Source organism: Sander lucioperca, chromosome 5 (genome assembly GCF_008315115.2).
Source record: "Sander lucioperca isolate FBNREF2018 chromosome 5, SLUC_FBN_1.2, whole genome shotgun sequence".
Lineage (NCBI taxonomy): Eukaryota > Metazoa > Chordata > Actinopteri > Perciformes > Percidae > Sander > Sander lucioperca.
Genome location: NC_050177.1, coordinates 2,490,408 through 2,512,685, shown reverse-complemented (window position 1 = coordinate 2,512,685; position 22,278 = coordinate 2,490,408). Strand labels below are relative to the sequence as shown.

General features: G+C 39.5%; 1 protein-coding gene across 1 annotated transcript; it reads right to left on the bottom strand.

Annotated features, from left to right (window-relative positions):
• Positions 1-6,194: 6,194 nt before the first annotated feature.
• ankk1 (ankyrin repeat and kinase domain containing 1) lies at positions 6,195-19,662 on the bottom strand. The gene is made up of 9 exons (XM_031297025.2): positions 19,340-19,662; positions 17,937-18,219; positions 17,668-17,819; positions 17,322-17,371; positions 13,004-13,159; positions 10,650-10,774; positions 9,292-9,325; positions 7,765-8,005; positions 6,195-7,411 (listed from the first exon to the last, which is right to left on the bottom strand). Exons 1-9 carry the CDS (start codon positions 19,510-19,512, stop codon positions 6,379-6,381), a joined length of 2,247 nt encoding a protein of 748 aa, XP_031152885.1. The 5' UTR covers positions 19,513-19,662; the 3' UTR covers positions 6,195-6,378.
• Between the last annotated feature and the right edge of the window lie 2,616 nt (positions 19,663-22,278).

The window sequence follows — 22,278 nt, the reverse complement described above, 5'->3', positions numbered from 1 at the left end:
GCATTGTTAACAAGTCATTTTTTAATTACAGAGTAGTAAAGAAGGGTGGATGTAGGCATGGTTCTTAAACAAAAACAAAGCCCAGTGATGAATAAAAATACATGTTCTTATTCTCTTGGATGTAGTTGCCAGAGTATGTCTTATTACAGGTCAGATGACATTATCAGATCATTTATCAAAAGGAGTTGATGGAATAGACATTTTCCTGTTTTGGTTACCTCATTTCCTTGTTTGTTGAATAAGATCCCCTTAATTAGTATTTTTTTCCTCTTTCATTTTGTGGAGCTTAATTTTCTTATTCACTATACTTTTGTTATTCAACCCCTATAGGGCAATATGACCCCAAAATGATCTCACTTTGTAGAATAAACAACATAGAACAAAATCTGTCATGAATAGCCTATAGCTAAGAGACTTGTATTTCTTAACAAAACATAAATAAAAAATATAAATAACATAATATTTATAATAATAAGCGACACTTAAATAAAGATATAAATAAAGTAATAAATAATAGGCAGCGACACTTAAATAAAAATAAAAAATACTGTAATAATAAATAAGAGGCAGAAAAGATAAATAAAAATAAACATAATAAATAATATAATAATGAATCTTTCACGTTGACTTTTCCTCTAACCTTGCCCCACAAAACTTTTACATCGTCACGGATTTTCTCTTTCCCAGTCTTCTATCTTCTACTACAGAACGTAATTTATTAGTAGACAATTGTGAATTGTGAAAGAAACTGAATCGGGGGTAAGTCGAAAACGAATATCCGGCGAATATCAAACCTGCTGCTAACTTATACCCGCTCACTTAGTATTAATATAATATTAATGTGAACCTGTCAGTGGCAAAACGAGCACTTTTGTGAAGGTAAATACAAGCTGGACAATTGCCCTTTTAACTTATGTTGTAGCTTGTTTCGCCTCTGCCGACTGCAGCGATCTTGCTTAATACTGGACCAGTGTTACTGAATGTTGTTCCCATCAGGTTGAGAAAAACGGTAGTTACCCTTTAACAGTGCAACAAAATAACATCTTAAAATCCTAATGCAAACGTAACATATGTACTCTTAAACAGGCCGAAGAGGGGTTTAGGTTAACATCAGACGGCTCATGTATAGCAGGCCCATATCTAAATGATCTTATTGTGTAAGTTGTTGAAAGTACTATTATGTATGCAAACTGCTTGAGATGAGTTTTAGAGACTTTGTATGCAGCAACACGTCTGTAATTTGTGTACGGGGAAATACACTAGCTGTATTCCGTAGTCATTTTCAACCAATTAAGTTAAAGCAATTGGAAGTTTCTGTTTAATTTAAAACAATTCTACAAGTTTGTATTATTGCATTGCACAAAACATGAGCACAAGGTGGACAAAACATATTTTAAGTATAGTTTTATAAATAGTTTCATTTAAAGCTTAAATGCGTAACTTTTGATAGTAATGACCGTCCGTTAAAGGACAATTCCGGCGCAAAACGAACCTAGGGGTTATTAACAGATGTGTACCCACTCTGTTGCTCTCTGGGACATGTTTTCATGCAAATCAAATGAGTTTGTAGCTTGAAAGATGCCAGTGCGGACCACCGATTAGCTTACAACGCTAGTATTCGGGGCACAGGGAACGTAAAAACAAATCACTATTTATACCACTAATACCACTCAAAATATCACCACACTTCAACAGTAGCATAATGAGGGTCCCTAAATGTTAACCGAAGCATTGAGAACTTTGTAAGTGTACAGACAGTTTATTGAAAAGATAGATTATAAAGACACTCGCGTTCATGTTTACATGCCGCCGCCATCTTGGAAACCAGTCATGACTTACAGCTGGCGATGCAAACTAAAATCAAAAGCAGTTTGCTCAATATATCTGAAATAATCACACTCTGCATGATTGTCTAGTGTACTTACTCAGTGGATAACTGTCCATCTGGTCCCTCTGGTCTGGGTCGCCGAAAAAGTTTCAAGTCCAGCCCTGTTTATCAGAGGGGAAATCTTCAGACTGTACAAAACACTGCGTCTCTTGGGCATCGCGACGCAACAGGTCCCACTCCGTGCAACACAGACACTCCTGTTTGGCGGCCATAGCTTTACAATGTCCGCAGGTACACCACCAGTTTCCTGAAGTACGAGGCTGTGTTGTGGCATTGACTACCGGTAGCTCTCTCTCTCTCTCTCTCGTAGCCATTTCACGGAGCTCCCGCAGCTCTTCGTTCAATAAACTGTCTGTACACTTACAAAGTTCTCAATGCTTCGGTTAACATTTTGGGACCCTCATTATGCTACCGTTGAAATGTGGTGATATTTTGAGCCTTTTTAGTGGTATAAATAGCGATTTGTTTTTACATTCCCTGTGCCCTGAATACTAGCGTCGTAAGCTAATCAGCGGTCCGCGCTAGTGTCTTTCAAGCTACAAACTCATTTGATTAGCATGAAAACATGTCCCAGAGAACGACAGAGTGGGTACACATCTGTTAATAACCCCTAGGTTCGTTTTGTGCCGGAATTGTCCTTTAACTTACATTCAAGCCGTTGCCAAATTAGTTGATACAAAGCTAATTAAGACTATCGGCTCCACACAACTCTCTCTGGATTTCTCAGTATGGCTATGTTCAGAAGATTGTCGTCCGGTGACTTTCCCACGCAGAAGCTCAAGTGAAGATAATTACCTCTTCTGAAGAGTCCATGTTTTTTTTTTTATCCTCCTTGGCTACTAGCAACTGTGAGGAGGGTTGGGGGCACATGCGCGATCACGTAAGGCTTTATCATGTGGACGCACCGACAGTTTTGTTGTCATTACTTGGTATTCCTCATGGGAGTGACAGAAATTACGCACTATAGCTTTAAGCCATTGTTTTATTCTATAGGAATGACATATACAGTACAGTATGTTACATAAGCACAGTTATTAAAGAAAAAGAAACATTTCAGCCCTCTACTTTCTTTCCTTCCATTTGTTGTACTCACAACTTACATGACATTATCTTCTTCCTGCTTGTCTCCCTATTAGAAAATAAAATTAGTTTAGGTGCCTGCAAACCCAATTACGGGCTGATAGAGGGTATCCGATGTGTCACCGTGTGTGTAAAAGGTTCAGGCAACACCATTGATTTTAGGTCGGGCGTGATTAGATATTGGAAAGTGAGTTTAATTTTTCAGGAACTGTCACTAGAACAATGGTGTAGTTAAGCACAAAGGCCTGTTTCATTTCAATGATAGGACAAAAATGCAGTTAGACAGGTTAGGCAATGACACAGATGTGTCATTCCCATCTGTTAAATTGCAACAAACAAACAAACAATCACACTAATGTGGTTTGCTTTTTTGAGACACTGAAGGCCTCATAAATTTCAAATGGGAGTTGCTGCAGTAAAAAGTACACTTTCGACTGTAAATCATCCTACCCAATCTGAAATATCCAGTCCTCTCTAAGGAGCCTTGTTTCATAAAGTGATAGCTGCTTTTCAAACTCTAGTGGATAAATTACAGTGAGAGCAGGGTCAGCAGATACTTTTCAGGCTGCTAATATAAGCCATATGACATTATAAATAAGGATCTTTGCTTATCTAAATCTAAGACAGTCCAAGTGAGTGCTGCCTCTTGATAGCTGTCTAAAGGTTATTAAAAAATTACATTCAACACAAGTATCACAGGAAAGGAATGCAGCCGAAGAATGAAACTAGAGAGAATAAGCAACGCTATCATGCTGTTAATGTAAATAAACACCTCATGTGGCTACTTTTCAAAGTAAAACCTTTTTAATGAATGGCTTGTATTGTGAAGTAGCCACACTCAGTTTAGTGTAGGTTTTAGTTGAGGTTAGAAGTTGGTATGAGTCTGTATTTGTACACTTAAAGCATTTTTTGTCAGTGGGTTGGTTTTACAGTTCACTGGTCAGCTGAACAGCACAGGCAAATGTAATTTTAGTGAGCCTTAAACCTCATAGCATACACAGTATGCATTTTCCAATTTGTCTAATCCCCCTAGGATTAGAAGAGGATGGATGGATGATTCAGTGTTGTCATACAAACATTCAAAAATGTCTACTGTAACACTGGGAGACAACCCAAAACAAGCTAGCAGACAGCAACAAATGGGTCAAACGTCATAGAGAAAAAATAGAAGTTTTGGAATAAAATAAACATTTAACGACACAGCAGACACTTACCAAACAACCAAAGAAAGGGAAATAAATCTAAGATCAGCCTGAGTCTAACTTAGTCTGCTTTGTTCATTTACAGTAGTTTGATTCGGCTCACCTCCCACCCCTCCATCAGAGTCGGCCTCTTGTGTTTCCAGTGAAAACCCTGTTAGGATGCAGGTCAATACAGCTCCTGAATCCACGCATTTCATTTCAATTTAATCACTTGGCGCTGTGTTAAATGAGTGTGGCATAAGCTGGGCAGTGCATCCCTCAGCCTGCAGGGAATGGCTGATAATCAGAGTTATTTTGCCTTGTCATAAAGCATACATGTATTTATAGTTGGAAGAGTTCAATAGATGCATCTAAGTAATGCTAGTAAAAGTGATCCACTAGTTCTGTTGTCATTATTATAGACACATCACACCTCTATAAAGCCTGACCGGTTCAATGAATGCCTCTATAAGTTATTACAACAGCAGCTGCAGTCAATGTGTGGCAGCAGCATTAATTGCATTTACTAGGAAAGCATAAGCAAGCAAGCAGGTAATTCAGAGAGGAGAATCATTGTTTTGTCATTACAGGGTATTTCATCTGTTTTGGACCCCATGTGTTGGCTCCCTCCCATTTTTCACTATAATGTCCCCGTAGGATTTTTTCTACATTGTCACATGTCAATCAATCAGACTTTATTTAAATAGCACTTTTCATACATAAAAATGTAGCACAAACTGCTTTATACATCCCCCCCCACCACACACACACACACAGATATACACATAACACAATTCCTGTACATTGTTAAAACATAAAATACAGATACATAGATAACTAGAATTAAAAACAACTATTAAAATTAATTATAAAACTAACAAACAAACTACATATAAAATAGACAACAAGTAGATATAACTTGTTTAATAAAAGGTGTAACGTGATAACTTGTTTAAAAAAGAAAAGAAAAGGCACGGCTAAAAAGGTAGGTTTTAAGTGTCATTCATATACATACTAGGGCTGTCAGCATTAACGCGTTAATCGCGATGCGATTAAGGGCCGAGCATAATGCATTAATTTTTTTAAATCGTATTAATCGCATGCCGCCATTTATTAATTTATTTTCACTTCACTCTGCTTTGCATCGTGCCTAACAGGCTACTATTTTGCCGTACTTCCTCGTAACACATCCTGCTGCTGCAGGAATAGCAACGCGGATTTCGGTGCCTCATTCTGATGCCACTGATATGTCTGCACTTCTCTCTGATGCTCTGAAACAGACGTTACAGGAAACACAAACATTGCTGCATGTGACGCTAGTTAACACTATACTCAACAGCAGCTAACGTTAGCCTACCGCTAGCTAGTAGCTGGATTAAACACGGTTACAATGCTGACAACTAATGCTAAACGGTGTAAAGTTTGTCTGTATTTCACTGTAGAGGATTCCGACACCGGGATGTAACAATCTGCAGCTGCTGTTGTCAGAAAAACACAGACGGTGCGTTCAATGAAACTGGTAATTTACAGCCTTGTGATGCATTCAAAGTTGTTGTTAAATGCCCTTTTCCCATCTGGTGGTTGTATTTGTCATTTACTAGTGAAATAAGTTATTGTTCTAGTGATTACATTATTATTATTAAACATTTAATTTTGACGATATGGCCTTAGCAATAAACAAGCCATTTTTTAATGTTGCCAACTGTTTAGTACCCTTCTTTTTTTAACTTTCTTAAAAAGTATTGGTTCAGGCACCGTTAAGGCACTGGTACCGTTTTTTAAAAGTACCGCCTTAGCACCGCTATCCAAACCAAACAATACCCAACCCTAATATTGACTCTAGATTCAAATGTGTGACTAGATTAAATATATAATAAACAAATACAAATCTTAAAATCAAGTTCATAAAGTCATTTTCTTTGCATTCATTTGATTCCCAATCAAGATACACTGGTAAGAATTGATTGATTTGATTAATATGTACTTAAAAACAGTTCTGAAATGCAAAATAATGGAATTTTAATCATGTGATAAAACATGCGATTAATCGCGATTAACTATAGAAATTCAACGATTAATCGCGATTAAGAAAATGTAATTGTTTGACAGCCCTAATAAATACCTGATTTGGCATCAGAAAATGGCAAGCCCCACTCAAAAGGAGAATATTCCAGCTGTGTGATTGATATTTTAATTCTTATCCTTCAATTCATATTTCCTTCACCAGAACTACTTCTGCAGTAGTTCCACTATTTCCCATTTTTCACACCTCTGGGACACATCTAGAGATGTGGAACCAGAAGCGTCCATCAGAGTCCTGTCTGCTCCATTCAGCAGCAGTGCCTTTACAATAGGCATACAGCCATGCTGGGCAGCCAGGTGTAAAGGTGTCACCTTTCCTGAGTTTACTGCATTGACATCTGCATGATGTAATATCAAGTGGAGGACACATGGTAAACTGGCACTTGTACAAGCCACATGCAGTGGCGTCCATCCTTCACTGTCCTCCGACACGTTTGGGTCGGCTTTGGCTGCCAGGAGCTTTGCCACCACTTCCAGCTCACCCTGGTGGCAAGCAAGGTGGAGCGGGCTCCATCCATTCTCACCTCCAGCGTTCACACAACCACCCTGACTTTCCAGCTGGACTACCGTGGCTTCATGTCCCCTTAGGGCAGCCAGGTGCATGGGTGTCCAGCCTTGGAGGGTCTTGGAGTCTGGGCTGGCCCCGTTTAACAACAGCTGCCTGCATATGCCTGTATGGCCTCTCAGAGCAGCCAGGTGAAGTGGAGTGTATCCTATGCTGTCTGCACTGTTAATATTCACCCCACTCTTCACCAACTGTCTGACTATTCTGTTATGGCCTTCCTCAGCTGATAGGTGAAGAGCAGTGGAGAGAGAGCAGTCAGCAGCGTTGGGATCTGCTCCCTTGGAGAGGAGGAGCTTGGCAATATTCAGATGCCCGTAGGCGGAGGCTAGGTGGAGCGGCGTCCTCCCTTGTGCCTCCCGTTCTCCGATTGCTTCCTCTGACAGCCGTGAAAGCAGCAGGCGCACCACTGTTTCATGGCCATTTTGGCAGGCCAGGTGGAGGGGCATCCAACCGGCTTTTTCCCGGGCATCCGCCACAGCTCCTTTGTCCAACAGGAGTCGGACAGTCCTGTCATCGCCGTTCTGAGCAGCAAAATGGAGCGCTGTCCACTGGTCCTCATCTCCCTGGGCGGTAGCTGCACCGTATTCCAGCAACAATGAGATGATGTCATGAAGCCTGTAGAAAAGAAGTTTCATTCATACTGTAGGGTACATTATTACTGACTCTTGTCAGCACTGTGAGGTTGCCAGGCAAACAGCAGAGACTCCAGTCTTTACACTAAACTGAGCTAACCGTCTTCTGGGTCTTGCCTACAATCATGAGAGTGGTATCAATCTTCTCATCCAACTCTCGGCAAGTAAGCAAACAAGCCAAAATGTCGATCTTTTCCTTTTAACTTTGAATAGAGGAGTAAAAGGAACTTGGTTTACCTGCAGACATTTTCAAAATACCCAGTTGCTAGAGCAAATTTCTTTTCCTTGTCTCACTTGAAAAACTGTGTTTTTATTTAAATATTTCTTTATACATACCTGTGTAGAACAGCAATAATAAGAGGAGTGTAACCTCTGGCAGTCATACAGTTGACTTCAGCACCCAGTCTCAGGACGTGCTCGACACTCTCTACATCCCTGCTGGCTACTGTGTAGTGGAGGAGGCTCTTCTCGCCTGAAAACTGTGTGTAAACATGCTCTCTTTGCACAGACTTTCTGAAACTCCCAAAGTCCTTTTTGCACAGCAGAGAGAGAATGCTGTCCTTGCCATGATGGTCATCTGTGAATTTGAAGCAAAGGGCATTATATGAGGAAAAGACCTGCAGAAATGGTGATAATAGTATTTTTATGAATTAAAGTTGAGTCTGCTCATTTTATTGTGTACAGCATTGTGCTTGTGTACATGATGGCAGAGGGTGAAGCTTTCGGGAGGCTGTTGACACAGAGCTTAGTCAATAGCTTGTGCATTAGTATTTGAAGATAGGTGTATAGAGATTTATATTAATGGAGAGTGGCCAGGGCTCGACAGTAACGGTTGCCCATGTTAAAATCCGTTGCTGATATGGTACCGGTGCCCGGTATCTACCGGACGTAATAGCAACGCGGATTTCGGTGCCTGTCTGTGCTGCTCTCTGATGCTCCGAAACAGACATTAGAGGCAACAGAAACATCACTGCATGTCACGCTAGTTAACACTAATAACACGTTACATTAGCTACAGTAGTAACTGGATTAAACAGTTAAAATGCTGACAGCTAAATGGTGTAGTGTGAATGTATTTCACTGTAGAGGATTCAACACCGGGACATACAACCGTCTACCGCTAAAGCTATGAGCTAAAAGACACAAACTAGCACTGGTCACTGCTGTTGTCGAAAAAACAACACCAACGTGAATAAAGGTTGCGTTTACTTAAAACTGGTAAACCTTGTGTTATTGTAAAATACTCTTTTCTCTTTCTTCTTTTCGTTTAACAGCAATTTACTGGTAAAATAAGTAATTATTGTTAAAAGTTAGTGTTTACAGTTATTATTATTTTTAATTTAAATTCCCCCCTTTTTTGTGCTAATCTGAAAATTGATCTGATCCGTGAGTTTTGTGATCCGTTGCATCCCTATTTGAGAGGGATGGGAAATTATATTGCAAGCCATTCTATCATTGTTTCATTATTAAAATGTGTGGTAAAGTTACATAAGAAATGAATTGCTCAAAATATAGGCAGTTTAAAACATGGCAACCTTATTGTCAATTTCGGCAACCAAAAGCTGATGCCTGGTTGCCACCCTGTCAACCACTTCAAAAAGTTAGCGTTGAGCCCTGGTGGCAATGAAAGGATCAATAAAAATGATTGTGAATTATCAATTCAATAATCTAGTCAAATTTTTAGAGGAAAAGGATCGAAGAGGTTGTGTGAATGTTCCTTTTATTCTCTCTTGCACTAATAGTTGACTTTGCTTTTCCCTACTAAAGGTAATATTAAGAATGGAACAACACTGTAAATATGACTTATTAAATGTCAGCCCTCCAGGCTTGTACTGCATTGAACATGATTTTCCATGTGATTACCTGAGGGAAGGTCAGGCATCTCAGGCAAAGCAATCTAAAATGGAAAAGAGAGAACGGAAATAGTACGAAAGTTATTTGCTGTGACATCAATCATCAGGGGGTTAATAAGCACCGTATCTGAGCATGGCTGTTTCAGGGCTTGACGCAAACTTTTTTCCCAAGGAACACGTGTGCTCGTAAGTTGAAAAATTTAGAAGCACATAACGAATTGAAAATGTATCCAATGTTTTTCTTTAATAAAAGGAATACGTGTTGACATTTACAAGCATAGTGATTTCATTTATTTGAATAGAAAAAGTATACTAGGTTTTTGATCGTTTCTGCTTCAAACTTTATTTAATTATGTAATTATTTATACTTTCAACTATATATGGTTGAAGGTTAATTTATTGTCATTGTACAACAAATGTCCCACTAAATCCAGACAGACCCCTGGAGAATTCAATCCAGTCAACTATAGAGGGACTTACAAAAGGTAACTGCCATTACTGTTGGTGCACAGTGATACTTGCCCTGTGTGCACAGAATATTGTAGTTGAGTAGTTGTGTACATTTCTGTTTCAAACCACACTTGCAGCTAAAAATGAACAGGATGAAGCCAACTGACATTAGCAATCCCCTGAATTTTATCCCAGTGTCATCATGAAGTAGACATTTTTGTTTTTAGTGAAATATTTCAACAACTATTAGTTGCCATGAAAAGTGGTTAAGATTTCCAGAGGTGCGTAGAGGATACATCCTAATAACTTTGGTGATCCCCTGACCTCAGATGATACTCATCTTGTGCAAAACGAATGACATTCTAGCAAATGTTTGAATGCTAACACGCCAGACTAAGATAGTCCACATGATAAACGTTATACCTTCCTGTGAAATGTGAAAACAAAGTGGCAAAGTTTGTAGTGACAAACCTACAGCGAAGTACCCCCCGTATCTGCAGTTCCTCTCTTTTACAGATCTTTGTGAGTTTCAGCTCATTGTTTTGCTGCTCGGCTTTACTGTTTGGGTTCAGTCTCATAGTGTTGTTCTAAGCTCCAAAAGCCCATTGTACGCTACCTGCTCAGCACCGAACAGCAGACAGAACCAGTTAGCAACTAGCTGGTGTATCAAGTCAAAAGTTGATATGTCAATGTTGTGTTCACAACTGCCACCAAGTGGCCAACAAATCCGTTATTGCAGGTTTAAAGTGGCACTGTGCCTAATTCCATCCTCACAGTGCCTCTATACTATTTTTGTTGTGTAAACTGCATTACCTTTTGCCACACTCTTGCTTATTTGACCTAAGCTGCTCATTATGCCAAAGGTGGAGTATATATAGCAGATACTGCAGTTCTATTCAAGTATCGAGCAGAACTAACTTTAAGCATCGGGTGAACCAGCCAAGGATATTCTGATTCCTGTCCCTCTTCCCCATTTTTGTGACATTGGATTGGTCCTGGGAACTTCAGGACTTTACTCAGAGCCTCCGTATTCCTCACAGTGTCTGCAAACAGAACAGCAGTCAAGGAAAGGACTGTTAAAATCAATCACAAAATCACAATCGCCTAATCACAAAAAATTATTTCTAGATCTCTCACAATTGCATCACTCCAGAGAATGAACTGTCATGCATGAATTAGGCTACAGGTAAATTCGTTCATACATACGGTAACAACTGGGAGTTTTTGTGAACATCACAAATTGGAATAGCTGCTGTTTAGAGGTCGACAGTTGCACCGATAGTTGATTGGTGGAACTATCGTTATCGGCAAAAATCGCGAGAGCTGAGAAGGGTCTGCTGGCATCATGCATTACAATAGCGGCCTCTAGAGGCGAAATAAAAACTATCACTGATGCCTCGTGTTGTTTATTTTCGACTCGTGTTACTGCGCGCGGCACGGAGAGCACATGCTGTGCGGAGAAGGCTGACATCAGATGCGCGTTTAAAGCATCGACAGCAAAAAGGTATGTATACAGTACATTTTGTCATATTATTATAAAGTTATTAATTTGTTGAATAGATGCTGCATTAGTAGAGAAAGAACAGCACAACAGTATGTTTGTTTGCTTTCGAGGCTGAGATGACGCTAAACATTAGCAGTAGGCTAACTTACCTCAAGCGGTTAAAACACTGACAAAAATAAACACAAGTCCGACCCAAATGTCAGAATTAGAACCCTAAAGGATCGTCCACGATCCCAAACGGCACCTCTGATTCATATTTAGATAATTTAATAACAATTAAACGTAGAGACTTACTGATTGCTGCAGCTAGAAGCTAACGAGTTAGCCGTCACGGGGGTGTCTCTGGTGTCTTTCTAGCCTCTACAGGTGATTTTCTATCCAGCCTGGAACTTGGGCCTTTTTTCGGGGTTGTTGAGCATTAAATCCAAACTGTTACATCCAAGATTTATCCACTTGATGTCCATAATTCATCACGTTTTCGGTCATTTCTGCCGCTAACTCCGTGCTACCCATAGACAGTAGGGGCTACCGACAAGGGAATCTCCCATGATGCCTTTGTTTATGTTTTCAACCAATGGGAAGGCAGGTCCGTCACACATTACGCCTTATATGGGCATCCAAGCGAGAACAAAGAGTACAGTGGGAAAGATAGATCCCTCCAGGTCCGAGATCGTCTGTTACCGTTGTCCTTTATATGAATTATAATGCTCATTATGTTTATTTTTGCACTGGATGACTCCAAATATGTAGGAGAACTGTTTTAGATAACACACATGCTTGTGTAGCATTGCTGTGGGTGTAATATCAATAAATATGACATTATTTTGATTATTGGCAAAAGCATCTGGACTTTTTTTTAAACAATGTATGTATTTTGTCAACTGTATAAGTTATAAATACTATCGGTCGATTAATCGGTTATCGTCAAATACGGCCCAACCTAGCTATCGGTATCGGTAAAATCCACTCCATCCATCGGTCGACCTCTACTGCTGTTTATGAATAAACATGAAATTTGTTTATATTTCATTAACACAACGTCTTAAGCCACATGGTTGCTTTGTTTGGTACATTTTTGTTTGAAAGAATGTGGACCAAAAGAGGGACAAGTGCCAAATGCCTTTTATCGCAGCAGATTAAAACACTGATGTTAAAATATGATGTGAAAATGTCTGTCTTAATCATTTGGCACTTGTCCGTCCTTTAGTGTGTGAGAGTCTGTTTGGTGCACATTAACATTAACACTGTTTGATAGCATTCTTTGTTTTATCTTGACAATCCCATTAAGGGAAAACAAATTGGCATAATTTTACAGTCAAAAATATTTAACATAACATTAAAATGACAAAAGCAAAATTATACACATCAGACACATTTGACAAATTACTTATCTTTCTATGGATGCAGCCAAGATACTGTGTGTGCTATGATCCTTTAACAGATGTATTTAGATTAATCTTTAGGGCAGACTGGTGATTCATTATCCTCGAGCTTCAGGAATTTGAAATTTTACTCAAATAGGTGTCTTGTGTACACGTTTACAAAATGTTAAGTAATCATGATCCATCTCTGTTACATTACTTGAATCTCATTATATAACACAATAGTGTTCTTTTTCATCGCAATGCATTTGGGAAATCAGCTTTTTCTGTTACAGCAGTAGCTCCATGAATGACACTGAGCTGCAGTTCTTTTGAGAGCTTTAAATCTAAATTAGAAAGTTGACTGAAAACAATTAAACAATTTTGTTGTTTTTTGACTTCTGCACCTGAGAACTGTGGCCTCTTCCTGTGGTCCTGGTCCCAGCACTGCCTCATGATGTCGATCATCTGATCACACTCGCGTGGCTTCTGTTCGGGTATCACCTCCACACAGGGTCTCTTACCATGTGACACCTGTAAGAGCACTGTGGTCATACTGCACCCTGGGCCCACAAAACAGATGTCAGACGCAAGGTTCAATGTAGATCAACACAATGACACAGTATAACTTTAATTAAACACACTACACCGGTTTGTTATGTGAAGGTCAGAGTTTCAGGCTGTGGGTTTTACACTTTTTTGCACTTTTGCACACAAAAAACACATATAGTATGTTAATTAGTGAGCTTTAGCTGTGCTGGTTGGTCTATTATGGCCCTGTTTTGACCTGGGGTCCATTTCAGGAAGGAGGTTTAACAAACTGAGTCTAACCCTGAACTGAGTTGATTTACCCTGAGGTGGGAAACTGAGTTTTCGGTTCCAGAACAGCTGATTTGAGTTGGTTCAGTCAACTCAGAGTAGGTTGACTCAGAGTTAAGCGCGTGCACCACCACAATAAAAAGGCAACATGAATGGAGCCATGCTACTACAATTCACCATGGCGACAACCACAAACAAACTGGTCGGCGGAAATACTCATGCGCACATACAGCGAGTTTGAACATGTATTTCGTTAAAAAAAAAGCAACACAGCGGCTGCTGTAAAAGAGAGAGAATTGGTGTGGGAGAACATTGCTGCTCGAGTCAATGCGTAAGCCAGTCCCTCCAGGATTTCGTGGCCCAAAATGCCTGATTTTGCGGGAGCTTTTGTAAAAAATTGCGATAAAAGTTGCGATGTCTTTTGTATGTTTGTTGTAATTAAGTTGCGGGAGACAGAGAAAGTTGCAAAAAAAGTTGCGATTTTTTTTTGTATAGTTCTTTAAAAATAAAAAGGATCTTGTTTTGGGGAGAATAAAACTACTCTAGGCTGTTTTCTTAGTAACCTTACCAAAAAGGCTCAGGATGCTGCAAATATTGGTATAATATGAAAATGGCTGGTGGATTTAAGACAAAAAATAATTTATTGAATGAATCAAATTTGAACTTATCTGTCAGTGGCTTGTTGATCTTTACATTGTTAGTTATTTTCCTTTCCTGGCCTGGGACACACATTCATAAGGTTTCATAAAGTACTTATTGGACTTTAACTTATCATTGCACTTACAATAACGAGCATAGCTGTCCTCAATTTAGGTCATCCTGTACGTCTCATCTCCGGTTTTTTCTGCATCCACCGTGTGTGATTGTGTGTTTGTTTGTGTGTGTGTGTGTGTGTGTGTGTGTGTGTGTGTGTGTGTGTGTGTGTGTGTGTGTGTGTGTGTGTGTGTGTCAGTCGCGGGGGGGAACTGAGCAGCCCCGTCCGCTGCAGAGAGCCGACAGGAAACAGCAATCGCTTTCAGCGATTTTATAGTGAAAAAAGGTTACATTGATGTTAAAATGTCTACAGGTTGGCAGGACGGTCTGAAATGTTTTGCACGATCTTTCGCTGTACGTTTAGTTGGGAAATGTGAGATGTTCGAGTCACACTCTTGTCTTACAAGGAAATGAATTTGGTGACGCACGGGTAACGTCAACCCGTTCTCACTCCCGCTTGGTCATTGGCTCTCAGAGTCACATACTGTACAAAGTCTGGCACTTGGGACTGCTGGGATTGGTTGAAGTCGCAGGAAACTCCGGTTATTGGTCATATTTGCAGAAAAGTTGCGGTGATTGGTCAAAATTGCGACTTGCACCAGTCGCGGTGATTGGTTGAATTTGCATGAATTGGCGCGATCGCGAAATCCTGGAGGGACTGGTAAGCATTGACAGTGTATTAATTTCATATTTAATCACAGGTAACCTATAATATTACTGGTGAAAACTGGAATGGTATTACACCTATAATTTCATTTAGGTGCAATCCTGCGGGCGAAAAAGTAAGCTAATCCCATTCTGAGCCTGCAGCACCATGATCATTAACAGAAATATAATTTATAATCATTTCATTCTTTTTAATGGCTCTCATTGGTTTGTGTTAGGGCTGCAACTAACGATTATTTTAATAATCGATTAATCTGTCGATTATTTTTTCGATTAATCGATGAATCGGATAAAAAACAAAAAAGCATTAATTTACATCAACTCAATACATACTTACATACATACTTGTTTTAGTTAATAGTTGTGTAAAGGTAAGTAACCCAAAGAGCAGATACAGACTACACACACACACACACACACACACACACACACGTTCACTTGAAGCTTATTCATTAAATTATTACCATCATTGTAGTAAGTGCAAGTTAAGTTCATTTGTTCACCACATTTAAACACAGCTTAAGATGACCAAGTGCTATAAAACAACTTTAAGATGAAATTAAAAAGTACAACACATACAAATATATATGTCAACAATAACTGATATGGGACAAAGCACAGAATATATACATGACAATAGATTGAAAAATGAATGGGCCAACAAAGGCGAGTGAATAAAAACGTGTCTTTAGTCCTGCTTTACTACTGTTATTAGGGAGCTAACGCTAGCTTGTCATGCTAGTCAGCTGGATAACGAGTAAACACCACACCAGCACCAGAAGAGAGATGTTACGCTCCTCACTTCAAAACGGAACAAAAGTAGGACTGTGTAGTGACTTTACCCTGCTGTTGAACTCCCTTCCTCCTCATCAAGGACTCCAACATGTTTACGTATTAGGTGCTGAATCATCACCGTGGTGACCGTGCCATGCCGTGTCGCTTTTGCTTATCTTGCAATTAACACGTTTTCGTCACTTTATTTAGTGTGAAATGCTCCCACCTTGGATGACTTAGGTCGTACTGATTTCTCTGCCTCCGCCGTGTGTTTCAGAACAACGTTACGGGTCTCCGCTCTCTCTCCCTATTTCCTCTACCCCTGCTCTGCTCTTTTTTTCTTTTCTTTCGCTCCGCACTCAACTCAATTGCTTTTATCGCCACGACTGAGTGGCGTGTCGCGCGACACAACGAATCGATAATGAAATTCGTGTTAATAATCGAATTTTATCGATATTATCGATTCGTTGTTGCAGCCCTAGTTTGTGTCCGGGGAACACTACAAAAAAGTTTTAAAAACGTTGCAGAGCGAGTCTCACTCTTCTGACGGCTCTGCATACAGTGGCTTTACTAATATGATCTGCATCACCAGTGTTGTAAAGAAAACTACCGTTGGCAAAAAACGTAATGCGACACAAAGAATCTGCTGGTAAAAGCATGTCCACGATGGTGGATGTTAGTGATATGAGAACGGATAAGGTATATACCTAATCGACAGTGAAGAAAATGCCTCTCAAATCAGTTATGTGGAAATCAAAATACATCTAGTCGGGACTCAATATCATCTCCCGACGTAAACTCTCTGAAGTAATACAGCTTTTTCATCAACGGGATTGTCGACAAAAGGACATGTAATGTTTGAGAAAAAAAAAGTTTTATAATCTGCCACAAACCAATACATTTTTTTTATTCATGCAGATAACAAACTGCGCTAAAATGCGCCTGATACAGACTGAATGAATGAATGAGGAAATGAAAGCGCGCTGTGTCAGAGGGAGGAGACTGAGAGAAACTTGAGGTTCCTTGACGAAAACCTGCTCCCGACCAGGTTAGGTTCACAGACTCAGTTACCATAGTAACTGACTCTGAGGTTAAGTTACCTCTCTTTCTGAAACGGGCTGGAGTTACCCCTCTCTCTCAGGTTTGATTATCCTCCCTTTCTGAAACAGAAAACCCAGAGTTTCCCTCATCTCAGAGTTAACAAACTCAGAGTTTTCACTAAACCTGCTTTCTGAAACGGACCCCTGGTATCAAAATCTGATCTGAGTGATCCGTACAGTAGACAGCTGTAAGGTATGAATGCACCCAGCACGCATTGAGGACACTTTGAGATCCGATCACCCAGACTCCATTCAGAGGTGGTGTAGGCCACAAATCGCCACATTACAGAGCTAGGCTAGCTGTGACTTCATGTGTCACAATGTGACTTCAACCATGACTTCATGAGTAGCATATATTGATTTATGTTAGCTAATTTATTAACATTTAACAGTATGTGCATGCCTATCATTGAAACCTCTGCATCTAGATACCTTTTTAGCATGTTATTTCAATGAAATATTGAATATCCATTGCTAGACATTACCACATTTGTGCTATGCACTGTATGTTTACATTTTGGAGAGCAAAGACTTGTTTCATTTTATCAAGTTACTTTTGCAACAATGGATTTGTTATAAAGATGGGATGCATTTTAAATGAATTCATCCCTACCTGCATATGGTTTCTGCTGAGACAGAATCTCCCACATCACTATTCCAAAGCTGTACGTCAAAGCAGAAAGAGGCATCTCAGTCTTAACTTTCTCACTTTTGCACATCCTGCATTAAGTGAACGTTATGGCATTCCCTCTTTAAATAAAAACAGCTCTATAAAAAACAAAGCTTTTTAAGAAAACAAAACAAATAAATATAAAATGGTAAGAGAGAGGGAGTCAGACATGAGTAAAACACATAAGTCCCAGTGACTTGGGATAGATTACAAATATATACAGTGCAAGGTTACACTGTGAATTGTACATTTAATCGGGAAACAATTAAAAATGCCCTTGGCAAGTCACCTGTAAACATCAAAGGTAGTTCCTGGAGGATCGGGGCACTGACTGAACATCTCTGGAGGAATGTAACTTATGTTCCCTCTTACTGTCAGATGCTCCACGAACAATTTACTGTTCATGCCCTCTTCCCAGTGGATTAAACCAAAATCTGAAATCTTAGAAAAACAAGAATTCCGGAGTAGTACAGAATGAGCATACATTGCTCTGCAGAGCTCAGAAATGTCAAGAGATATCTGTAATAATCTCATCATGTTGTCACTGATTTCACTGACCTTGACGTGGAGACAATCGTCTAGTAGGATGTTGGATGTCTTGAGGTTAAGATGGAGTAGTGGAGGTGTCATGCTGTGAAGGAAATCCATTCCCATAGAGGCCTCATGAATCATCTGGAACTTCTTTGGCCACATCAAAGTGTGACTGGCTAGGAGATTGTTCAGCGATCCATTACTCATGTGCTCCATCACCACAGCAGATGCCTCACTGCACAGTCCGTAGATGGACGCAATGTACTTGAATTTCACTTTCGCTATGTTGGACGCCTCGTCTATTGTTCTCCTGTGATGGAAAAATAATTATGTTTTATGTAGGGCTGTCAAAATAACGCGTTAATTTCGATTAATTAATCTGAGAAAAAATAACGCAGATTAATCCATTCCATATTGACGTTTGACCCGGAGCCACCATTGGACTGTAAAATGAAGGAGGGAGACGAGAATGTGCTGCCTGGATCAATAATTGGAACATTTACTTGTAAAAATCTTCTTCCTGCCAACCCTGGCTACCGAAATCTAGTGCCACTGATATGTCTGCTCTTCTCTCTGATGCTCTGAAACAGACACAAACACTGCTGCACTTGACGCTAGTTAACACTATACTCAACAGCAGCTAATGTTAGCCTACCGCTAGCTAGTAGCTGGATTAAAAACAGTTAAAATGCTGACAGCTAATGCTAAACGGTGTAAAGTGTGACTGTGTTTTACTGTAGAGGATTCAACACGGTATGTAACAATCTGCAGCTGCCGTCGGACAAACAACACAGACTGTGCGTTCAATGAAACTGGTAAACTACAGCCTCGTGGTGCATTTGAAGTTATTGTAAATGTCCTTTTCCCATCTGGTGGTTGTTTTTGTCGTTCGGCAGCAATTTACTAGTGCAATAAGTTATTGTTATTGTTATACTTTATATATTATTATATTATTTTTAAATCATTTAATTTTGACCATATGACCTTAGCAATAAACAAGCCGTTCTTTAATGTCACCGACTGTTGTTTAGTACCCTTCTTTTTTCTTTTCTTTTTTTACTTTCTTAAAAAGTATCGGTCCAGGCACCGTTAATTATGTATGTGATTAATTTCGATTAATCACAGAGTATGTAATTAATTAGATTACATTTTTTAATCGATTGAATCGAAGTTTTATGTTATTATGGTTAGTTGCTTTGGGCATTAAATAGGTATTTTGAACTTTGACCACAGGAAACATTCCTCTCTGTGTCAAACATTGTAGTGGTGCAAAGACTAATGAAACCACAAGATCTTTGGAATGTGCAATATTAATTTAAAGTACACAACTGTGCCAATATGCTAAGGAATTGCTGTAAATTCAGACAGTTAATTGTACCTGACAGCAAGATGATGACAATTTGTGCTAGTTTTCAAAATTTAAATCCCACCTGTAAATGTTGTTTGGACATAACGTTGTGTGAAAGCTCTTCAGGGCACATTTTTCCCGCTGGCCCTTAAGCCTGACCTGGTACACCTGACCAAATCTGCATTCTGCCACCTTAATCCAGTCAGCCTCAAAATCGTCCTTCTTGAAGTTCCTGAACTCGTCAAGGCAATCCATGAACACAGATCCTCTGTGACACACTCACTGTCTAATCCTACACATGAACAAGGTTTATCCTCTTGTCTCATGCGGGGAAAGAAAAAGTCGTAGAACATAGATACACATCAATATCAGTGGCAGCTGACTGTGTGTAAGGCATGTTGAGTCACATAGATACTAGACTACACTGTTCATTTGTGGGAGGAACTGAGGCACAGAACTTGTTTGCACTACAATGTTGCAAAGCCGGTTTTTAGCTGGGAACACATGCCTGACTGCACTCATCATCCATCTAAAAGGAAAACTAAGATTCCTAAGAAATATGTAGATTCAGCACCAACAGAGCATCAGGTAGGATAGTTTATATAAATTCACATTGTAATTTGGGTCTATATATACAGTAAATGAACTGCCTAATGAACCATCCACTTCTATCAAACTGCACTTTAACAAGGCACTTAGCCCCCAGCAGCTCCAATGGAACGGCTCAGTATTCAGCAGTTTGAGAATATGTCAATTCTCCATAGCGCGTGCATGAGTCTGTCCCATGCACCTTTAAATAATGTTTAGCACTTTTAAATAATGTTTACATTACATAACTGGATGTATGTAAATGAAAACAAACACTAAAAGTATGCTACTTCTTCTGAATATGAAGCTAAAGACCCTGAACCCCATTTGCTCTCGATGGGCACCATCGCCACCATTGGTGTGTGAATATGTGTGTGTGAATGGGTGAATGAGAAGCAAATTGTAGAGCACTTTGTCCGGTAGGAAGGCGCTATATAGATGCAGTCCATTTACCATCAAGCAGTGTTAATGAAAGGATGTAATACTTTTGTAGTTTTGTTACAATACCAAAAATGTTCACTTAAACCAATTAAAGAAAATTCTGTCAAAATAATCACATTCATAAGACCATTGTATACTTCTTATTCATTTACAGTCCTAAACTGGTTGGTAAATTGCGTTGAAAAATACTTTGCTGGCAAAGCTCATTCGTTACGTATAAAAGCATTTACTGTGACACTAGCCATAACTGAGCTTCACTTCTCTCATATCAATCACTAACAGTCTGGCTGGTTGTTGTTGTTGTTGTTGTTGTTGAGATTAAAAGCTTTCAAACAGAATTGTGTGTGGAGGCTTATTGTTTTCAACAGGAAAAAAAGAAGGGAGTTATTTCTTTTGTCTGTGTTCCTTAAAAATTGGTTTCAGTTAGAAAAAGATATTGCGTCATTCTCTGCTGGAGCAGGTCATGGAATGCATTTAGCACACTGTAAATTGATAATTATTAGATTATTAGATAATTAGTTAAGATGAATTGTGAATTTTGCATAGCTGCAAGCTGACTTTCCTGATGGTGTAGGGCCTGTGATGTGTGAACTGCCTTGTACTTGACCTAGACCTCGAAATTGTGTCTTCATCTTAACCGCATCATTAAAGCAGGGCATTATTTGAGAGAAAAGATTTAAACTGCCTGGCTTATGTGAGAGGATTACCATAATAGGAAGCTCGTTCAAGAAGATGAGGAAACAAAGATGTCCTCTACCCTCTCCCCTCTTATTCCCACCTGCTGCTCTGTTTTATAGGCTCTTCAGTTATATTTTACCACCACTCAACCACCTTCAGGGCTGACTTTACCTGGGGACATTAAAGATGTGTTTTGCTGCAATGTTAAAGAAATAGATGAACTCAGATAAGCATTTATAGATACACACACAAACATATTTATACAAATTGTTCCTGTAGACCACTAGTAGCTTTGGCAGTCATATAAATATTTGGGCCACCTCCCTTGGGTTTCTTCATATAGCAGATAGCACATTCAGATTCAATATGATCCCTGCTGAGAGCAAATCTCCACCACAAACTCACAATTGTGTTCTACGCTCACCAGGCAGCTGTCCATTTCTTGCTGTCTCTGTGTTTCTCTTCCTTTAATAAACTGTAAAAGCAAATCGGTACACAATGTATGTCTCATGAGAGAGGAGCTACATCTCTTCTGCGCTTCTGGCTCTTTGTTTAGGCTTTCATTTCAAAGAGACGGTTAGAAGATTTTATTAATAATTTCACTTCAATGGGATTTCCCCCCCTCCTTGCTCCTTTTAAATCCGCTGGCTTGCTGTGCAGGAATGTTGTTGAGAGAAGATGCACATCTGTGGGATGATTTGCATTTAGACATGTCCCATTGCCTGTGTGTCTGTGTTGCACACATCACAAATGGAAAATGCTGTAAACATATTATTGTGAGACTATTAAGATTCTAGATTAATTATATTTGCAGCCCATTAATACACTGTGGATCATTATGGTGGGCTGCCATAAGTTTTTTAGCCGATATCTGAGACATGAGCAGAATCCTAAAAAAAAATGAAAGAGCATCATCATCAACATAATATTTTTGAATGCACAGGCTTTACACAGCTGCAATAAAACCTGTTATTCTCACACATACACTAAAGCTGCACTCTTTTTGTTGTTTTGTATTGGGTAATATAAGCATCATCTTCTTGCAATACAATATTCTCCCAAACACCCTAACCCTTCAACTCTCTGTATACAGCCATGATAATAGGTGAATTTAACATTCACTGACAGCCATAGTTTCATGCTTCGCTAACTCACACTATTATTTAGGACATTCTCATGGATTGATGTTCCAATGAAAACCAGGCACTCGTGATCAGATTCCTGATAGGCTACCTGAGGGGAGAAGTCTGTCTTCATTGATGAAACCCACATCTCACAGCTCAGCCAATTGCATTAGCAGGCTCCCCCATGCTG

What these genes read in the sequence shown, in the direction of transcription:
- ankk1 (XM_031297025.2), bottom strand. Translation starts at nt 19,512, where the DNA reads ATGGATTGCCTTGACGAGTTCAGGAACTTCAAGAAGGACGATTTTGAG. An exon ending in TCAGCAGAAACCATATGCAG is followed by an intron (nt 13,160 to 17,321) that starts GTAGGGATGAAT and finishes TTGTGGGCCCAG; the next exon opens with GGTGCAGTATGACCACAGTG. An exon ending in ATTATTGCTGTTCTACACAG is followed by an intron (nt 7,412 to 7,764) that starts GTATGTATAAAG and finishes TCTTTTCTACAG; the next exon opens with GCTTCATGACATCATCTCAT.